This window comes from Miniopterus natalensis, chromosome 3, assembly GCF_054644295.1.
Source record: "Miniopterus natalensis isolate mMinNat1 chromosome 3, mMinNat1.hap1, whole genome shotgun sequence".
Classification (NCBI taxonomy): Eukaryota; Metazoa; Chordata; class Mammalia; order Chiroptera; family Miniopteridae; genus Miniopterus; species Miniopterus natalensis.
The window spans coordinates 6,618,890-6,636,319 of record NC_142083.1 but is presented as its reverse complement, the minus strand read 5'-3'; the positions used below and the strand labels follow the sequence as shown (position 1 = coordinate 6,636,319).

At 45.4% G+C, this 17,430-nt stretch overlaps 1 protein-coding gene across 1 annotated transcript in view; it reads left to right on the top strand.

The window, feature by feature from the left end:
- The window catches only part of C7 (complement C7), a 40,913-nt gene that overhangs the window by 10,934 nt on the left and 12,549 nt on the right, over positions 1 to 17,430 (top strand). The window contains exons 7-12 of the mRNA XM_016223784.2: positions 4,702 to 4,878; positions 6,125 to 6,368; positions 9,140 to 9,253; positions 12,186 to 12,352; positions 14,859 to 15,087; positions 16,666 to 16,843. Coding sequence (XP_016079270.2) covers positions 4,702 to 4,878; positions 6,125 to 6,368; positions 9,140 to 9,253; positions 12,186 to 12,352; positions 14,859 to 15,087; positions 16,666 to 16,843 — 1,109 coding nt within the window. The remainder of the gene's footprint in view (positions 1 to 4,701; positions 4,879 to 6,124; positions 6,369 to 9,139; positions 9,254 to 12,185; positions 12,353 to 14,858; positions 15,088 to 16,665; positions 16,844 to 17,430) is intronic.

Genomic DNA, 17,430 nt, shown 5'->3' with positions numbered 1-17,430 from the left:
CTTGTACCTAATATGTGGTCAGTTCTTAGAAATATTTTCTATGGACTTAAGAAGAATACCCATTATGGAACTCTGGAGTACGGGGCAAGGGTACTTTAACTTGTGTTATTTGAGCTGAAATCTCCTTCTGCCTCATTTTCATTTGCCTCTGCTCCATGTGGGCCCAGGACCTCATGGTCTGTAAAAGTCAAGGCCCTGGCCATAGCTCGTATGACTATTTCCTCAGAGCCGCCACAGTGTACTGAAAAACACTTTTATTTTCAAATTGTGAAAGATTTCATACATACAAAAGAGTGTGAGTAACATATATGTGCAGCTGGGAAAAAACTAATAAAACAAATACCCATATATGCCCATCAGCTACCTTAAGAAATAGAACATTACCAGCGACTTAAAGGCTCTCTCTTACTCCTCTCTGACCAGTGCTCCCTCCCCTCAACTCCCCAGGCGACCACTATCTCACACTTTGGACAAATCATTTTCTTGTTTTTCTGTAATGTGTGTTTCCCATGTCTTTGTCTATAAATTAAAATCTGTAATTTAGTTTTGACTGTTTTGGACCATTTATGTAAATAATGCACACAGTCTATATTCTTCTATGGACGGTTTTTGTACCCAGAATGATGGTTTTGAGTTTCACTCCTGCCGCTGTAGATGGCATTTTCATTGCTGTCCCCAACTGTTCCTTATGAAAATGCCTCGAGCATCCCTGCCTGAGTTCCACGCCGATGAGGGGGGATGTCTCTGGGGCACACCTGCAACGCGGGTTGCTGGCTGGCCCGTGACACTCTTGACCAGGGAGAGCTTCCGACGTGGAGGCAGCGGCTCACCCCCACCAGCCTTGTGGAAGAGCGCTCTGCGCCCCCGTCCCGTCCTGCCCACGTCGCCCGCACTGCCCGCCGTTACCTTCTGCTTATGGCCCCAGCGTGGCCTCTGGCTCCAGGCTTCTGCTCCTCCAGAGCCCTTTCTGCCAGACGCACCGGAACTCGGCCCGTTCCTTGATTTCAACACAAAATCTGCTGACGCAAAAACAGTTAGGGCTTTGGGGACGTCCCTGAAGATCGTGGGGAATGCGGAGGAGAGGTTTTCCCATTGCAGTGGAGCAAACGCGTTCAACAGAAACAGTTGACCGCCTTGGTCTTAGCGGTCTGTCCTTCCACATGCTCAACAAAATGTTGTTTCTGGTCTTATCCTGTGTTAGCCCGTCCCGCTCTCTGTCCCTCCCTTTAACCAAGGACACTGCTCTTACTTTGACACAGGCCCTGCTTGTCAGACACGTCAGCTGGTAGCACCCACTGAGTGGGTTGGCAGTGGCCCCTGCTTTCGCCTCTTCCTTGCCGTGCCTCCTCCAAGATCTCCTCTCTCAGCGCTCCCCTCCCTTCTTCCCAGGATGCCCCAGATTTCCAACTGAGTGCTTCCTATCTATTACTCCCAAATTTGTAAACCAAAACTATTAGGGTGTTCAGACGGAAGGGCCCTTGTTTACCAAAATTAACCCCCTCCAGAAAGCAGTTTTGATTACAAACAGCAAAACTCACCACCCTCCAACTTACAACAGAATACATTATATGTAAGAGTTACTGAATCATGAGAATGAAAAGTGAAACTGGTCTGAGAAATAATCATAGCTATCAATTTTTGAATATCTCCTGTGGCACCCGCACTGTTTCTCTCAACTCGTGTGGGTTTAATCTTTAGAAGACAAGTAATATTTTACCATTTTAAATATGCAGAGAGCGAGGCTCAGGGAGAGGGCCTTAGGTGACTTATTCCAAGTCACCGCATTGTTAAGCAGTGGAGCTTGGACCCAGTCTCTCGGACTTCACCACCCTTTATTTTTCTACTGTATTTCACTCTCCCCATGTATTGTATTTAACAGCATTTCAGTCCTAAATCTATGAGATGAGTAATATGCGTTCAGATTTCAGCGGTGGCCGGGAGGGAGAGTGTAAGCTAGGCCTTTGTAGAGAATTTTTTCTCTTTCTATTCCTAGGAGGATGTGTTGAGAATTATTTTATGATTACAAGAGGGGGAATTGAAAAAATATATATATATGTATGTATTTGGGTGTAGTTTAGAAGGTTACAGGGCAGAGAAAATAATGAGGAAGAGCGCTTCTGACCCAGCTGGAGGGCAGACATGCTGAGAGGGGCAGCTTCTGAGGAAGGGAACCATTTAATAGCAGCACAACCCTGACGTGTTTCCCTCAGCCCGGCGTGGGGTTTGGGGTTGACACCTAAGGTGTCTTCTCAGTCACTGAATTTGTAGGTGTCTGTCAGAGTGGAGGGAAATGCTAGCTTGTTACTGACTGAAGAAAACAGATGCTCTGAGGACCCAGCCCGAGGGAAGTGAGGCGGGAGGATGGCGGCGAGCCAGCCGTGACAGCGCTAAACCCAGTGGTGGCTGTGGGGGTGACCTAGGGCCATGAGGTGTTCAGCTCTCCATGGGGTGGGAGGTGACTTCTGGTTAGCCAGAACATAAATATTAGTAAATAAACGTGTAAGAGAATCAGTTGGCCTCCCTTTGAGTCTCTGTGTTGGTTATCAGCAGCAGAGTTTATTCAGGGCAGACCCGGGGTCAGCCACTTACCTTGATGAAGCATAGTCTCTGTCTCCTCCTATTTTTCACGCCACAGGGAGCCTGTGGAACATCAGCACGATCCCGCCCCATGGTCCCTTTGGGAAGGTGCCAGTCTGTGTAGTTTATCCTGGGAGATGGTCGGCAGACTTGTGTTTACTCTCAGTATGGGATGAGTTGCAGATGGGAGTCAAGATCGGGGTGGAGAAAATTAATACCTTCCTGGATCCTCCTGTGTTTGGTCTTGAATGTACTTCCTATCCACATATCAAATTAACTACAAAAACGTATTCTAAAGGCAGTTTTGACTAGTGCTTAATTATCTGATCTTCTGCTGCTTCTGTTGGTTGAGTTTAGATATCCAAGATCTCTAAATCTAGCTTGTTCAGCAGGAATAACTTAAATAATAATAATGAAGATAGCTCACATATGTTAAAAACATGGGGTCCGGGCTTAGGCAGTGTGACTCCAGAGCCCTCGCAGTGCTCCCTGCTTTGGTGGGGTTAGAATATGCGTACGTGTTGATAGGAACGAACCAGCAGAGGGAGAAAAGTTGAAGCTGTAGGAGGGGGAACGATCAATTAGTTGAATAAGTCTTTTGAAGGGGAGGGAGGGAATGAATACAGTGAAGAAATAGAGAAATTAGCCTCAGACAGAAGGAGGGACACTTATGGAGGAAAGGGGGGAAAAAAGAAATGTCAATAACTTTGTAGATTTGTGAGCCAGAAGTTTAAGAGGACTCCATCTGACAGTGGGAGGAAGAGGTTAAGTTCATCTTCTTAGAGTTAAGGAAGCGGTTGTAAGATTGGATGACTGAGGCAGCTGCACAACTTTTGAAACACAGGTGCTGCAGAGAATGAGAGAGAGAGAACTATGGGCCCACCAGATCGCGCGGAGGGTTCCACTGAGGTTGGAAATCCTGAATGGACTTAGAGCGGCACCAGTCTATAGAGTGATTTTTCTGCAGTAGTGCTGAGCAGTTGGTTGCAAATGTTGAACCAGGGTTAGGTGTTGGCCAGGCAACCATGATGGCAGGACGTATTTAGGCAAGAAAGTTAAGTTCTCTGGCGAGAGAATGGTTGAGGTCATAACTGCAACAGCAAGGAAGTGAAAAAATGAAGGGGCTAATAGGGAGAAAGAAGGGAAAAGAAACTGATGAGCTCGTCTCTACGAAGCTGAACAACAGATATGTCAATAATAGAGTGAGAGTTGAAAGAGTAAGAGAGCTCAGAGGGTAGGATGTTGGAATATGTGATTTCAGAGGGAGGATCAGGTTGAGGGAATCCAGGATCTGAGCTGGAAGGAAGAAGGTATCAATTAAGGGTTCTCGCAGTTGTGTGTGGAGTAGATGGCAGTGAGGAGATGCTCAACTAAGCAGCTAAGAGGCTTACTCGCATCGATTGTAACAGAATTGGAAGGTTAAATCTACCACGGAATCGCACAGAACGTTCCAAAACACAGTCCAGGTAATCCGATTGCATTGTATAACCTATTTGCATCTCTGTTCCCCTCTATTAGGTAAAAAAATATCAAGAACCAAATGCTTTGTCGTTCTTTTTTTGGTGTAGCCTCGTTAATTTGCTCACTTCTTTTTAAATATATTTTTATTGATGTCAGAGAGGAAAGGAGAGGGAGCGATAGAAACATCAATGATGAGAGAGAACCATTGATTCGCCGCCTCCTGCACGCCCCCTACTAAGGATCGAGCCCGAAACCCTGGCATGTGCCCTGACCAGGAACTGAACCGTGACCTCCTGGTTCATGGGTTGACAACCACTGAGCCACGCTAGCTGGGCAGTTTGCCCACTTCTGAGCTAAATGTCGACTTTAAAGGAAAATGGAAGATGTTTGTTCACAGATGTATTTTGAGAATCACTTGGGACTGCTGTTATTGATAGCATGTTTCCTGGTTAACAAAGAGTAGTTACAGAGTGAATTCTATTCCTTATACTCAGGAAGGTCTGGTCTTCATGGGAGGCACAGTTGTTTTGTGTCAATGAAGAGCTTTGTCTTTGGGAGACTGTAGGAAGAAAGTATCCGTATTACAGGATCTATGACAGAAGGTTCTTGATTGTGTCCAAGGCCTTAATTTAGTTACAGCAAAATTTTTCATTTTCTTTATAGGTGAAAATAAATAATGATTTTAATTACGAATTTTACAACAGTAGCTGGTCTTACGTAAAAGAAACATCAACAGTGACTTCATCATCTACAAACAAATGCTCCTATTTCGGAATTTCATCATCATCTTCTTCTTCAAAACGTGATTATTCAAATTTCAAGGAAAATCAGAAGAAAAAGGTTAGTATGAAATATGAGTTAACTTTTCAATATTTTACTGGCTTAATTATTTATAACATTGACAAAAGTGTGTTTACCAAAAGGACCAGCTTTCATTTTTTAAAAAGGGCAACAGTATCTTCTTCAAAGAGAAAATACAATATGTTACTTTAAAAGGTATGAGCTCATCTTATTAATTCTCTTTGGTATATTTATTTATACTTTCACTTTTTTTTCATTAAAGTATTTGTACTTATTTGAAAATCTAAAAAAAAACTTACCTTCAAATCTTCTAGTTAAAACTTTCTTAAATTTCTCACCCATGATTACCGATGCTACTATTTTAAGTGTTATAATTTTTAAAATCCACTTCATTTAGCTCTCTAAATACTAATGCTAGAAAAAATTTAAAATACTGTATTACTTTTGTGATACTTACATTTTCATATGAGGAAGTTAAAAGGCTTGCGATACTTTGTTGTTTTGACATTTCAAAACTTGTCTCGGGCAACCTGAACAGTGGATGTGAATTGTGTTAAGTGCTACACGCTTACTGCTGAAAAAAAAATTCAGGCTGATCATTATTGATAATCTGCATATTTTATCTCATTCTTAAAGTCAATAACTTGCCTAATAAATCACACAAGGGAGGCATAAAAGAATATTTTATCTGTTTTATGACTAAGAAGTGGGAATATGAGCTATAAAAACACTGATCATGAACATTGTCCACATAAGTGAGGATTCGGTATAAGGCAGATTTGTCTTGAACAGCATCAAAAGATGCTTAAGAAACAGTTAAAAGACCACATTATAAAGTGGCTTAACTTATAAATACTTCAGTATGGGCCATCTTTATACGGTCACCCTACCTTAAAGTCATCACCAAGATGTGGATCCCAAGGACACATTATTTTATATACTTACCTGTGAAATGATTTCGCAGTCAACGAAGTGGGTTCTCGTTTTGCCGTTGAGGAGGGCCTAACACCTTGGTCACGGGGTTTTAAAGGTCACACATAAAAGAAATGACAATGACAGCCCTCAAACATGATTCCTACTTGGGATTCCAAAAATTCCTTAGAGCGCTCCGAGTGAGTGGGCCCCGAAGAGGCCTTGTCGCGCGTCAGAATTAAAATCCACGGAGCCTGGGTGGAAGGCGGCGCTTGATGCAGGTGGCAGGTGGTGGAGACGTTGGACGGGGAGCTATCTCCGCTGCCTTTCAGCGTCGACCCGAAGCTCCTGTCACTCTTTCGCCTTCCCACAGAGCTACCAGCTGCTGGTGATACAGAACACCGTGGAGGTGGCCCAGTTCATCAACAACAACGCGGAATTCTTGCAACTGGCCGAGCCCTTCTGGAGGGAGCTCTCCTACCTGCCCCCTCTATACGACTACAGCGCCTACCGAAGGCTGATCGACAAGTATGGGACGCACTTTCTGCAGTCCGGGTCCTTGGGAGGAGAGTACAAAGTTCTATTTTATGTGGACACAGAGAAAATGAAACAAAGAGGTAGAGTATGTATTTTTTTTCATGTTATAAAAGCATTGCAGGGATGGTAATGGGGAAATAACGTGTAGCTGTCTTAAACTTTAGAGCTCTAAAATAAGGCGAATAGAAATCAAGTTGCAAAGACATCCCAAGCTGCAAGAGTCCGGTATATTTTACTCAAAATCTTACAGGCTTTCAGAAAAGCTTGCCTGCTCTTTTAGACAGTGCCCTGAAATGGGAGTTAAGCCATTATCATTATTGATTATTTCCAGAGGGTGCTGATTGGGTTTTTAGAATTCTTTTTTCTCCCGTTTCTCAGATTAAATAATGTCCCTCAGGGAAAGCAAATGAGAAATGGGCTGTGATTACAGAAATCAAGATTTTTAAAGAAGTATTTTATTTACCTGTCTCCTTTACCACTCACATTCCTTTAAAAAAATCTGCTCCGGCTCTCACAAGCTGGCTTGCTCCCTAATCCTTGTAGCAACAGCTTACATTTCTTGGCTGCCTTTCTCACGGAACCTGGGTTACGTATGTTGGCAGTTACCCAGTGAGACAGCCACTGTGATTCTTGCCCCACAGACTGAGACACGGAGACTCACCAGGGGCCACCGAGATTGTAAGATGTTCCGACTGCCTCCAGGGCCAGCTCAGTGCTGTGCGGCTGGTGGAGGTGCCTGGCCTTTGCCGGAACCGGAGCCTGCCCCTGAGCTCAAGCTCTGATCCACAGTGAGACCCCCCTGCCCCACTGTGGGAAGGGAGAGCGTCGCGTCTTACTCTCCGCTTGTCCTCTCCAGGGTCCTTTTGACCTTGATTTACTCATGTCCCCAGTCAGACCTGTTCCTTCCCAACTTTGACCTTAAGCTGATGTCTTCAGTTTCTTCTCCAGCCCAAGTCATCCCCTCAGGATGTTTCTCATCAGGGAAGACTCCCTCACAACCCTGGAGGAGAGTAAGACTTCTTTTTTTTTAACAAGTTGTTTAAATATTTCACGACAGCAGCAATTTAAAAAACGTTAGGCCGCACAGTTCACTTCCTTTTCCATAACAAGAAATAATTAACGAATAGCTGTTACTAAACCGCGACGGTAAAATTAGAGCGGTAGGTTTAAAAAATTGATGTTGCAGGATTCAAGTCAGATGTCTACTTGATATAACAGTGGATAGGGAATTATGTGGAAACGTCCCAGATTGTTTCATTATAACTTTCCCAGAGGGAATGCAAGGCAGTTTCCCAGACCTATCATCCTATGATAGTTGCTTTCACAGTAAGTTTTAGAGGGAGTGAGAGTAAGACTTCTTCATGAGATTCAGAGGAGATCTCGTTGCCTCTCCTGTGGGTGAGCCAGAATATTTTTCTGTTTCCATTAACTAATTTTTTCCATTGGGCTTTCATTTTTACCAGTTAACATTTAAGTAGTATTTGCACTCTTCTAACTTCACAGGTTGGAAATAAATTGCACAAGCATAGGTTTTGTAGCAAAGACAGAGGCAGTATTTCTTCGGACAATTAATCTAGAAAGTGGTCTGATTTAGCCGGGTCGGGCATGACTCCCCGGTTGGGCATGGACCTAGGATCCAGGAGATGGCGGTTCGATTCCCGGTCAGGGCACAGGACCGGGTTGCGGGCTCCATCCCCAGTCGGGGGCGTGCAGGAGGCGGCCGATCAATGCCTCTCATCATTGATGTTTCTCTCTCTCTCCCTCTCCCTTCCTCTCTCTGAAATCAGTAAAGATATATAATTTTTTTTTTAAAAAAAAAACACAGTGGCTTGATTTAAATTCAGTTTCACTGTTCTTCCCCGTTTTTTCTGTAGCACTTAAAAGAAATGGAGAGAAAAAATTTTTAAAGCTTTTCAAGTTGGTAAAAGTTTTTTGTTTTGTTTTTTTGAGTAAAATTTTACTCTTGAGCAGTTCCTGTTCTTCCTAAATGGTTTAATTTAAATATAATCAAATTTTTGGGGATACAATACAGGGTGGGGCAAAAGTAGGTGTTGTGAGTATGTAAAACAGAGTTTAATCTTATATTATTATTTATTAACTATTGCATTTTTTTCCATGTGCACAACTGTAAGCCTACTTTTGCCCTGCCCTGTATATGCCCCCAAGTGTTCTTTAAGAAACACTGAGGTTATAATTAGTACAATTATGTAAGAAAAAGATATTTCCACACTTTATTATTTTCTATCCTCACTTTATTAAAAAAATAAGTGCATTGGATAATGAATTGTAATTTTCACATACTGCGGTTCTGAGTCAGGGGGAGGAAATGTTGGAAACCAGATGTTAAAGGTAGAGAGACTGAGGCTATAGAAATAGGGTTTTAGGAATTAATTGCTGTAGAACCAGAACCCAGCTTTTGGGGTCCCCAGTAGATGGGCTGGAGGCCGTCACTGCCTATTTCCACCTATTTGCTTTATGCCTGAGAAGCTGACTATGGATGGGTGAAAGACATCACTGCTTTGGGTATTTAATTTCTGCTCCCTCCACTGTTTCACATAGAAATTACCTGCATCTCCTTCTGTCTGTGGTCAAAATTAATAGGAGCCAATACTGTCTCAACCATTTGAAACTAAGTGTAGTGTCTGCTTTCGTTTAATAACAGAAATCAAACAGCCCTGTTCCTGACCCTTGACTCTTCTGGAGCGCCTGAAAAGGCCCCCATCGTATCAGTCTTGATTAGATGGGCACACTCGTGGGAAACATCCTCTGATCCTCTCTCATCATACCTGGCTACATCTAAAAGGTCTTCAATAAATATAGAAATTAAGCACCTTTTTATTTTTCCCAACAGGCCTTAGCTCAGAAAGTATGAAGGAATGTAGTTCCAAAAATGTCAACTTTGTGTTTGTTACACAATCTTCAAGCAAATGCAAGGAGCTAGAGGACGCCTTAAAATCGGCTACAGGTAAATGAAAACGGGGCAGTTTGCACGACAAGCTTCACCTCCATCCCCCTCTTTTTGGTTAATTCCTGGTTGCCAAAGTCCTTAGACATTTCAGCAGGTGTCCCATTTTGTGTTTGTCACATGTTTGGTTATTTTTGCCTCTGATCGCTCTTTCATACGTCAAGGTAATAAGACTCAGGCAGAGTGAGAAGTTCCCTGGGGATCTCCTGTGGACCGTAAATATGTCCTCAGGGTACACTACCTCTCTCCCATATGGTTACGGTTGGCAAGCAAGCCTAGAACAATGTCACCATCAGGAGAAGGTTCGGGTTTGCTCTGTGCCATGGATGCTCAGTGAGGTTGGCGTCTGTGGCGCATGCCCTTGGTGGTGGTGGTGGTAGGGAGGTGGGGAGCCTGGGGCGCTAGCCTTTGAGTGAAGCAGCGACAGGAGAGTGACTTAGGCTGTCTAGATGTCAAGCTAAAGAGTGTGGCTTTCATCCTGATGCCAGGGGTGCCAGTAAAGGATTTAATACAGGGAGCGAGTAAATGAACGTTTACAAAGATATAAAGTGGGAGAGAAAGAAGAAAGACTGAGAAAGAACAGCCTGGTAGGATAAGAGCCAGACGAGATCGACAGCTGGGGAAGTCAGGAGAAGGGAAGGTCCACGAAGAGAAATGCTAGAGAGCAGGTAAGTGAGAAGAGCACTGAAGACTCTCCCTTGGATTCGACGGCAAACACCTACCTGCCTTCAAAGGAGAGACTCCGAGTGTGGTAGGGGCAGGGGGGAGGCCCCGTGCGAGGCCGCGGGCTGAGCGGATCTGGAGATGAAGTTCTCCTGGGGTGATGGCAGAAACCGGGGAGAAAGCGAAGACTGACCCAGCTGCCAGAGTTCTCATCAAAGAAGTGGAGATTCTCGGAATATTGGTGGGTGACTGCAAGATGGGGGAGACAGCCTAGTAAAACCAAGTTTATTTATTCACTCACTTCATTCATCAACTAGTTATGAAGCCTGTAGTATGTGGCAGGAATTGTGGGCAGTGGGGATGCAGCGCTGAATTTGCCAGAGAAAGGGCCTCTCCTCAAGGGGCTGACGCTAGAGGAGGAGTGCAGGTTTTGAACGAGATGGAAACATCCTGATCTGGAAATAGAAAGGGACGTGGGAGCTTTGGGAAGATGTTGACATCAGTTGTCAGCGGGCTGGGGATTGGAAGCTGTTCACCGATTTTATTTCATTTTGTATTTAACAAACACATAGCACTGTGTGCCCAGCACAATGTTAAGCGATTTACAAAAATTAACCAATATACTCTGTCTGTCTAAGAGTTAGGTATTATTCTTGTTCCCATTTTACAGATAGGGGCACTGAGGCACAAATGCATGAAATCTGGCTTCACCATCTGGGCTCTGGGCTGTTGCACCAGGCTTGCTGTCTAGGGGAAGAGAGCCAGCCGCAGCACAGAGCTCACTGGCGTGTGGACAGGCCTAAAAATAAACATGAAAACAGAATTTTTAGAATGTGTAGTTCATAAACAGGGGTTCCAGGTGATGCAATGATTCCCAAACTTTAGTATGCACGAGGGCTACTGGGGTAGGCTGTTCAGTGCCAATTCCAAGGCGATTCTCTCACAGCTCTTGCTTGGGGCTCAGAAGTCTGCGGTCACCCCCGGTGACCCTGGTTCAGGTAGTTCAGGGGGTGAACGTGGTGATACACTTCATTGAAAGGGTGATTATTTGCATATTAAAAAGTAGCTGACAACGAAGATGAGGAAGCACTCAGGCAATTTATTTAAAACATCAGGCTTTAATAATTTCCGATGATAAAACTGCAATTTTTGAATTTGTAAAACCTTGTGAAAAATTTTATGGAATTTAGTTAAAAGAAAGGAAATGAAAATCACCCCAAATGTGATCTGCAAGTTAGGACTTTCTTGACATGACCCGTGTAAAAATCAATTGCAAGTGGAGATAAAAATATTTCTGCAATTATAAGGCACATAAATGGAAAAAAGGATTCAGTTGGTATTCAAACGTTTTAGAACACTTTTCAATGGCTTTTTTGCTTATTGTTAGTATTCCAGGTGCAATGAGCTCCCCCCATTTTATTATGAAAAATTTTAAGCATACAGAAAAGCTGAAAGGACAGCGTAATAAACACCCACACACCCACCTCCTCTGTGCAACGTTTATTATTTTGACATTTTACTATGTATAGCTACATATAATATTTATAATATGAACTATTTAGCAACGTATAAATATTATATGCTTAAAACAGTTGTAGTATGTGTCGAGCCACTTGGAAGTAACATCATGATGAGTCGTCTGTAAATATAAGCACGTGTGTCCCAAGAAACAGCATCCCCGTCTATCACAACACCTATTACCCTGAGAACAGTAAGAACGTGAACAATGACTCCCCAGGGTCATCTCCTGTTGGATAATGACTATTTCTTCTTTTTTCTTTTAATAGATATTAATCTGTAGAGCAGTTTTAGGGTCACAGCACAGTCGAGCGGAAAGTCCAGAGAGTTCCCGCGCACGCCCCCCATCTCCCACTGTCAGCACCCCGGCCCCGAGGGCCCCGTGTCACAGCTGATGCACCGCCACTGACACACTGTTACCGCCCAAAGCCCGCACTTCACACGAGCCTTCATTCTTGCTGTCGTACATTCGATGGCTTTGAACAAATGTGTGACGTGTGTCCGCCACTATCGTATCACAGACAGTAACCTCACTGCCCTAAAAACCCTCTGTGCTCCCCCCACTCACCCCTCCCCCGGCCCACCCCTGGCAACCGCTGATTTTTGTTTACTGTTCCATGGCTTTGCCTTTCCCGGAGCGTCACACAGTCGGATGGGCTGTGTCTCAGGACTCGACGGACTTTTCCCGTTGTTTACGCTCCCGTTTTCATCCGTGCACCTGACTAACGTCGTTCGATTCCTCCTTGCGTAGCGACCCACAGCAGCATGCTGCGAGGGCTCCCGTTTGTCCGGGGCGGCCGTGCGGGCCTGGCGTCCGGCCTGAGCTTCCTGGAGCTGGATAACCCCGCCGGCAACCAGAAGCGCTATTCCTCCTGGGCCGGGTCTGTCACCCAGCTTCCCGACGTCATCAAGCAAAAAGTGGGTGATGCTCTGTTTTATTTATTATTATTACTATCTTTTTAAACCTCACTAGAGGATATTTTTTCCATTAATTTTTTTAGAGAGAGTGGAGGGGAAGGAGGACAGGGGGTGAAAGAGAGAGAGAGAGAGACATTGATTGGTTGCCTCCTGCACTTGGGCCTGCAGCTGAGGTCCATACCCTTGGCTGGGCATTAAACCCAAGGCCCTTTGTTTCGTGGGCTGGTGCTCTAACCACTGAGCAAACCAGCAGCAGTGCTCTGCTTAAAGCAGCAGGAAGCAGTCCTGTTGATCTGCCCCGGGAATATGGGATTAAATCAAGGTGGTCAAACAGGGAGGGCTGTGACCAGCATTTTCTGAGTCCCAGTTTATGTTCTGGGTGATAAAATTAATATGTGCGTAATCTTAAAAAACAGAAAGTCTGTGACCTTGTATGCCCATATTTCAGGTGTAAAGGTAAAATGTCTTGTCAATCCCAAGAGAAATTAATGACAAAATTTGCATTTTAAGCTTTTGCCCTGAATTTGATTGATCTCTTCGGAGCCTGATTCCGAGGAGCCTCAGACTCTTGCAAGAGGAAGGCGCTTGGGCTTGTTGTGTTTGTCAGGTCCCCTTCTTCCTGTGGGCTTCTGAGCTCCTGGAGTCACGCAAACCAAGACAGAGCCGATTTGGCTGGGGAATTTTAGGATGTTTTATTGGTACAGCCAGTCCTTTTATAACGCAACAACTGTGTTCCTAAAAGTCAGAGAGCTAGGAAAAATGGCAAAATAAAAAGACTGCAGGGTTTATGGGGAAAATGGGGTTAGGGCCACAAGGCTAAAAATCTAATCTGTGACACTCATTTTAAAAAATATATAGGCACCAAAAAAAAATTAAAATAAAAACGAAACGAAACGCAGTGGCACAGTTTTATGTATGTTAATCGTTAAGAAATGCATTTACTATTATAAACGTGGCACATTAGAGAAAGATCTGACGCTTGCTGGGCGAGGGAACAGCTACAGCTTGTGAACTGTCGTGAAGTGGTGGGAGGACAATCGGAAGGGACAGGGAGTTTAACACCGGGCGTGGACGGGTGTCGTTTATCACACAGGCGGTGAACCAGGTGGGTGTTTGAGGTGTTCGTGTGCTTTGTGTATTTCTATGCGGTTTGGCTCAGTCGTATCCAGTTTTCTGTGTTCACCTGGTGTTCCTTGTAGACAAAATTGTACATAAGAAAAAGCAATATTTGTGTGCTGTGCTTAGATTGTTCCTTAATTCAACAATCTCAGTGGAACAAATTTATATTTGCAAAAACAAGCGCTATAGCAGAATTGATTCTGTGATCTGTTCCCTACCATGGGAGTCAAGCATCGTCCAGGTGAAACTGGCTCCCAGAGATTAAGATACTTAGGCAGATGTTATAAATTGAAAAACTACAATAGCTCCTCAAGTTACCCCCAACACCCTTCTGCACCCCCTGGCCTCCTGATAAGGGTGGTGAGGGAGGGGGAATTTCCCCAGGACTCAGGAAGATTCAAAGTGGCTGATTTTCATTGTCAGCATCCCACACAAATCTTTACAAATCCTAAACTGCTGATTAGGAAAGAAAAGATTCCTTTGCATTCTCAACTATGCACTTCTGCACGTAGGACTGGGGCTGTCCCAGCCAGCTGTGCTCACTCAGCGGCACAGGAAAGGAACAGGGGAATTAGGGACACGTCACGGCTCTGTGGCCATGGGGTGCCGTCCCGTCCGGTTCAGAAGGGCTGGGGCAGAGATGGGGCCAGTGCGGCCGACTCTCTGAGTTCATCACGGTCGGTGCTGCAGCTGGCTTGTGCTGACTCTCTCCTGCGCCAGCGATGACGCACTTCTCTTCCCATTTCTGTGCCCGTGACGTCATGGAGGGTGCCTGAAATCAGCATGGTGACAGTAGTCACACTGATGCTACAAATCAGAGCCCCTTTGTTCCTGGGAGAGCAGATTGTTAAAGGTTAGCCAGGGCGCCCATGGTCTCCAGCATCGGGCATACCCAGCATAGAGCAGTAATAATGCCCACGTGGTTTAATTTCCAGGGAGAGAGAGGGATGGTCTCCACTAGAGAGACCTGTGAAGGCTCAGAGGCAGGGTATTTAATTTTAAATTCAATTGCACATGCTGCTTTACTGTGACATAAGTGTGCTTCCTTTTCTTCTGTCCCCTGCATGGGAGGAAATGTATTGTCTTTAAAACGATCCTGCAATAACTAGAAAATGAATGTCCTGTTGGTTTTTAAAAGAATTTTATACACGCACGCAAAATGCAAAAAATAGTCCTTCCCTATCTGGTCCTAATTTTCCCTAGATTTGTCTTACAAAGAAAGTGAGCTGTTTTCTCTTTTAATTTGAACAAGAAATAGTTGGAATTAACATACGAGTGGCTTTCAATTTTGTTTTGGTGGGGATTGAGCTTAAGTGTCAAAAGGAAAATACTGTCCCGTGAAACCCTGACTTCCTGGCTTCTGACTGTGACGTCTCCACCCGTCTAGCTGACACCTTTGTATGAGCTGGTGAAGGAGGTGCCCTGTGCCTCGGTCAAGAGACTCTACCTGAGACGGGCTCTAGAGGAATACCTGGACGAGTCTGACCCCTGCCATTGCCGGCCTTGTCGGAATGGTGGCCTGGCCACCGTGGAGGGGACCGAGTGTCAGTGCCATTGCAAACCGTACACATTTGGTGCGGCCTGTGAGCAGGGAGTCCTCGTAGGGGATGAAGCAGGTCAGTGCGCTGAATTTTCTCTAGTTCCCCTGGACCCGTTGAAAAGGGGGATCCCCTTTCCCTCCTGCCCCTGAGACTGCACTCCTCGGTGTATGGAGGGGAGGTGGTCTCACCGGCATTTTAATTCAGTGTCTCCCCCCCTTTAGAACTTTAGAACAGGGTCTGTGAGGTTACTTTAAGAGTAGGCCACGTATGAGACAGCTTATGGGTATTTATTCTCATTTTTATTTATATGTCCCTCTCCTCTAGAAAGCTCGTTTCTTAAGATCAGGACTGTTTGATTTCTTTCTTTATTTCCAGAGCCTGACACAGAGCTCGATTTCTAGAATTCACTTAGTAAATGTTTGATAAATGAATAAATACATGACTAAACTGTGGATGCTTATAGACAAGCATCAGGAAGGCATCCTTGCCTCCAAATGTTTCTCCTCGTGGAAAAATTCCACCACGTAGCCTTTCCTTTGTGGCCTGGATTTCCAGTTATTTGATAAAGTGGAAGCTTCCCCTGCCTATAAGGAATGGAGTAGCAATCACAATATACCAAGCTATTTATTACCCCTCTTCATAGATCCAGGGGGCTACTTTATTAGCTCAGTTTTTAATTATGGAAGAAAGCCTAAGGAAGGTCGTGGGAAAATATTATACAGATGAGCTTCGTTTTGGTGTGTGACACTGAGGAATGGGGGTGAAGTGGGGGGCGCAGAGGGATGTAGGCTGCACAGTAGAGAAAGCTAAGGACCAGTCAACACACCCGTCTATTACCGGGAAATAATGCTTTGGGAAATGGTTCCTGAGGTCGGTTTCTAACTAGTAAGGCCAAGTTCTTAGAATATGGGACAAGTTCTCTCTTGCCGCCCCCCCAAGGAATGTGATGGGGGAAATACTAACAGGACGGTGAGTCCTGCTTCGGCCCTGAGGGGAAGGCAGCCAGGGCGGGTTGGGGAAGAGCCTTGTGTAATATTGGGGAGGGATGCTGCCGGGGTAAAGCCTCCCCCGCTCACACTGCCGGCCTTGCACAGCGCCCGCCCTGGGCTTGGCGGCCGGGAGCACCCGGGACGTTCCATCCTTCTGCCCTGACGCTGCTCTAACAACAGCAACTTACTTGCTTTCTTGAGAGACCGGGGCGATGACCAGAACCTGAACTCGGATGTAAGACCGGGGTGCAGTCTGGATGTGGCTCTTAGCAGCCACTATAGCCCCGGGCACGGAATTACCCCACTTTGTGTTAGATTCCCCACCTATCGAATAAGTGGTACCATTACCATGGGCCTTCTGCCACCCTGGAATCACTCTTGTGAGAAGTAAATAAGTGGTAGAATGTATGTGACAGTGCTTTGAAACGGTTGTGCAGTGATAAACGAATTCAAGATAATTTTGCAGACGCTTGTTAGCGCAGCCTTGATATGGACGACCCTGGTCAGCGTGCAGAGCCCTGGCCTTGTAGGGGGCCTCAGCCAGCGCTGAAGGTACTAGACCCTAGGCCGTCCCCTCCCCCAGGGCCCACGGGAGCGGGAAGCTTAGCGCTGAAGTCTGGACCCTTCCCTCCAAGTGCTTTCTGACCAGCCTCTTCTCGTACAGGAAAGGTTGATGGAGGCTGGAACTGCTGGTCCTCTTGGAGCCCCTGTGTTGCAGGGAAGAAAACAAGGCATCGGGAATGCAACAACCCCCCTCCCAGTGGGGGTGGGGCGGCCTGCATCGGAGAAACGTCGGAGAGCAGGCCCTGCGGAGAGGGAGACGAGGAGCTGGAGCACCTTCGGTAACGAGACCAGGCCACCCGGCGGGCGATGACATGGAGCAGTGCCCCTGCAGTGCGCGGGCCACGCGGCGGCTGCTACTAGGAGATTTAAACGTTAAATGGCGATTTTTATCAATGACCGCTTTGCCCTCTAGCACTGGGGTCAGTGGAAGGACGGAGGCGTGTCCTGGCCACCCTGCTCTTAAGGTCCAAGCTTTCCGGACACATCTTTACGAGAGGCTGGGGACCTGGGAGGCAGTCTGGCCACATAGATAAGAGCAGCAGCGTTGGCGTCGAGTAGATTGGCCGCCTCCTGGCTGTGAGACCCTGGGCAAGTTACTTGCCACACGTCTAAAATTATTAAGATCATCATAGTAGATAAAATGAGAATAGGATGTTACCAGAATTAAAGGAGATTAAGCATGTAGTGATTAGTCCAATGCCTGGCACATAGTAAGCATTCACTAATAGTTGCATTACTTTTCAGATATACCACTCCTTCTTATTTATTTATTATTTGTTTATTCAGGAGTAACCATAATGCCAGATGCTTGAGATGCCTAATAGCTTTTCTTTTCTTTTTTCTATATCTTTATTGATTTCAGAGA